Source organism: Nanorana parkeri, unplaced genomic scaffold, assembly GCF_000935625.1.
Source record: "Nanorana parkeri isolate BGI_ZX_2015 unplaced genomic scaffold, ASM93562v1 scaffold3477, whole genome shotgun sequence".
In the NCBI taxonomy this organism is placed as follows: domain Eukaryota; kingdom Metazoa; phylum Chordata; class Amphibia; order Anura; family Dicroglossidae; genus Nanorana; species Nanorana parkeri.
Genome location: NW_017309745.1, coordinates 45,972 through 46,832, shown reverse-complemented (window position 1 = coordinate 46,832; position 861 = coordinate 45,972). Strand labels below are relative to the sequence as shown.

The following is an 861-nucleotide window of genomic DNA, read 5'->3' as shown; positions in this document are numbered from 1 at the left end:
GGGGAATTTCTATTCACACAGAGTGAATGTTCCGAAAGATTCAAAGATTTTCCGGGTGAATGTAATACCACAATATGGCCACTGGAGGGCGCGGGGGAGCGCAGGAAGTGTTTTTATGCTCCTCAGCTCCCTCTAGTGGCCATAACACGGGATCACATTCACCCGGAAAAGAAATGATGTCTGAGAACGTTTCTGTTCACACAGAGTGAATGTTCAGACAGATTGGCAGGGTGAATGTCTGTGTGAGTTTGGTGATCAGCGGTGTGGCCCTCCGGGGTCCCCAGTGACGTTCTGTGGCTCTTGTTGTACGCAGGGCGATCTGCGGGACGGTGAGCTGCGCCTATCTCTTCTGCCAGCTATGGCTCCTCGGCTACGTCAGGCGGAATCCCTTCACCTCGCGGCTCCTGGCGTCGGAGTGAGTGACCCGCTTATCTCCCCCATAGAAATGTCACATGATCCGGTCCTGACATGAGCCCCGCCCAGAGAAGTCCTGTGGTGCCTGGCAGAGCTGTGCGAATCTCAGGACTGGAGAAGTAAAATGCTTCCTAGATCCGGGTGGAGGGAAACCTCAGCACTCCAGATGAGGGCGAAACTACAGTTCCCACCGCGCCTGTGACTGCCAGAGCCCTGCGGTGCCTCGCGCGACTGGTAGTTCCTCAGCAGTTGGAGTGCCGGGGTCGCCGATCCCCCGCGTGTATGTTGTATGTGTTTGGCGTGTGGGTGAACCATGTCGGTCTCTCTCCCCAGTAAGCCGATCTATTCAGCCCTGGTGGCCATTCTGGTGGCGTCCATCACGTTCCCGGACTTCCTGGGGCAGTTCCTGGCCTCGCGGGTGAGTTCCGTGTCGGCTTGTCATCTCTC

The 861-nt window shown here is 56.8% G+C and overlaps 1 protein-coding gene across 1 annotated transcript in view; it reads left to right on the top strand.

The window, feature by feature from the left end:
• LOC108803187 (chloride channel protein ClC-Kb-like) overlaps window positions 1-861 on the top strand; it is a gene marked incomplete at its 5' end in the record, with an annotated part of 10,580 nt that overhangs the window by 1,371 nt on the left and 8,348 nt on the right. The window contains 2 exon segments of the mRNA XM_018575028.1: window positions 314-415; window positions 748-832. Of these exon segments, the coding sequence (XP_018430530.1) occupies window positions 314-415; window positions 748-832 (187 nt within the window).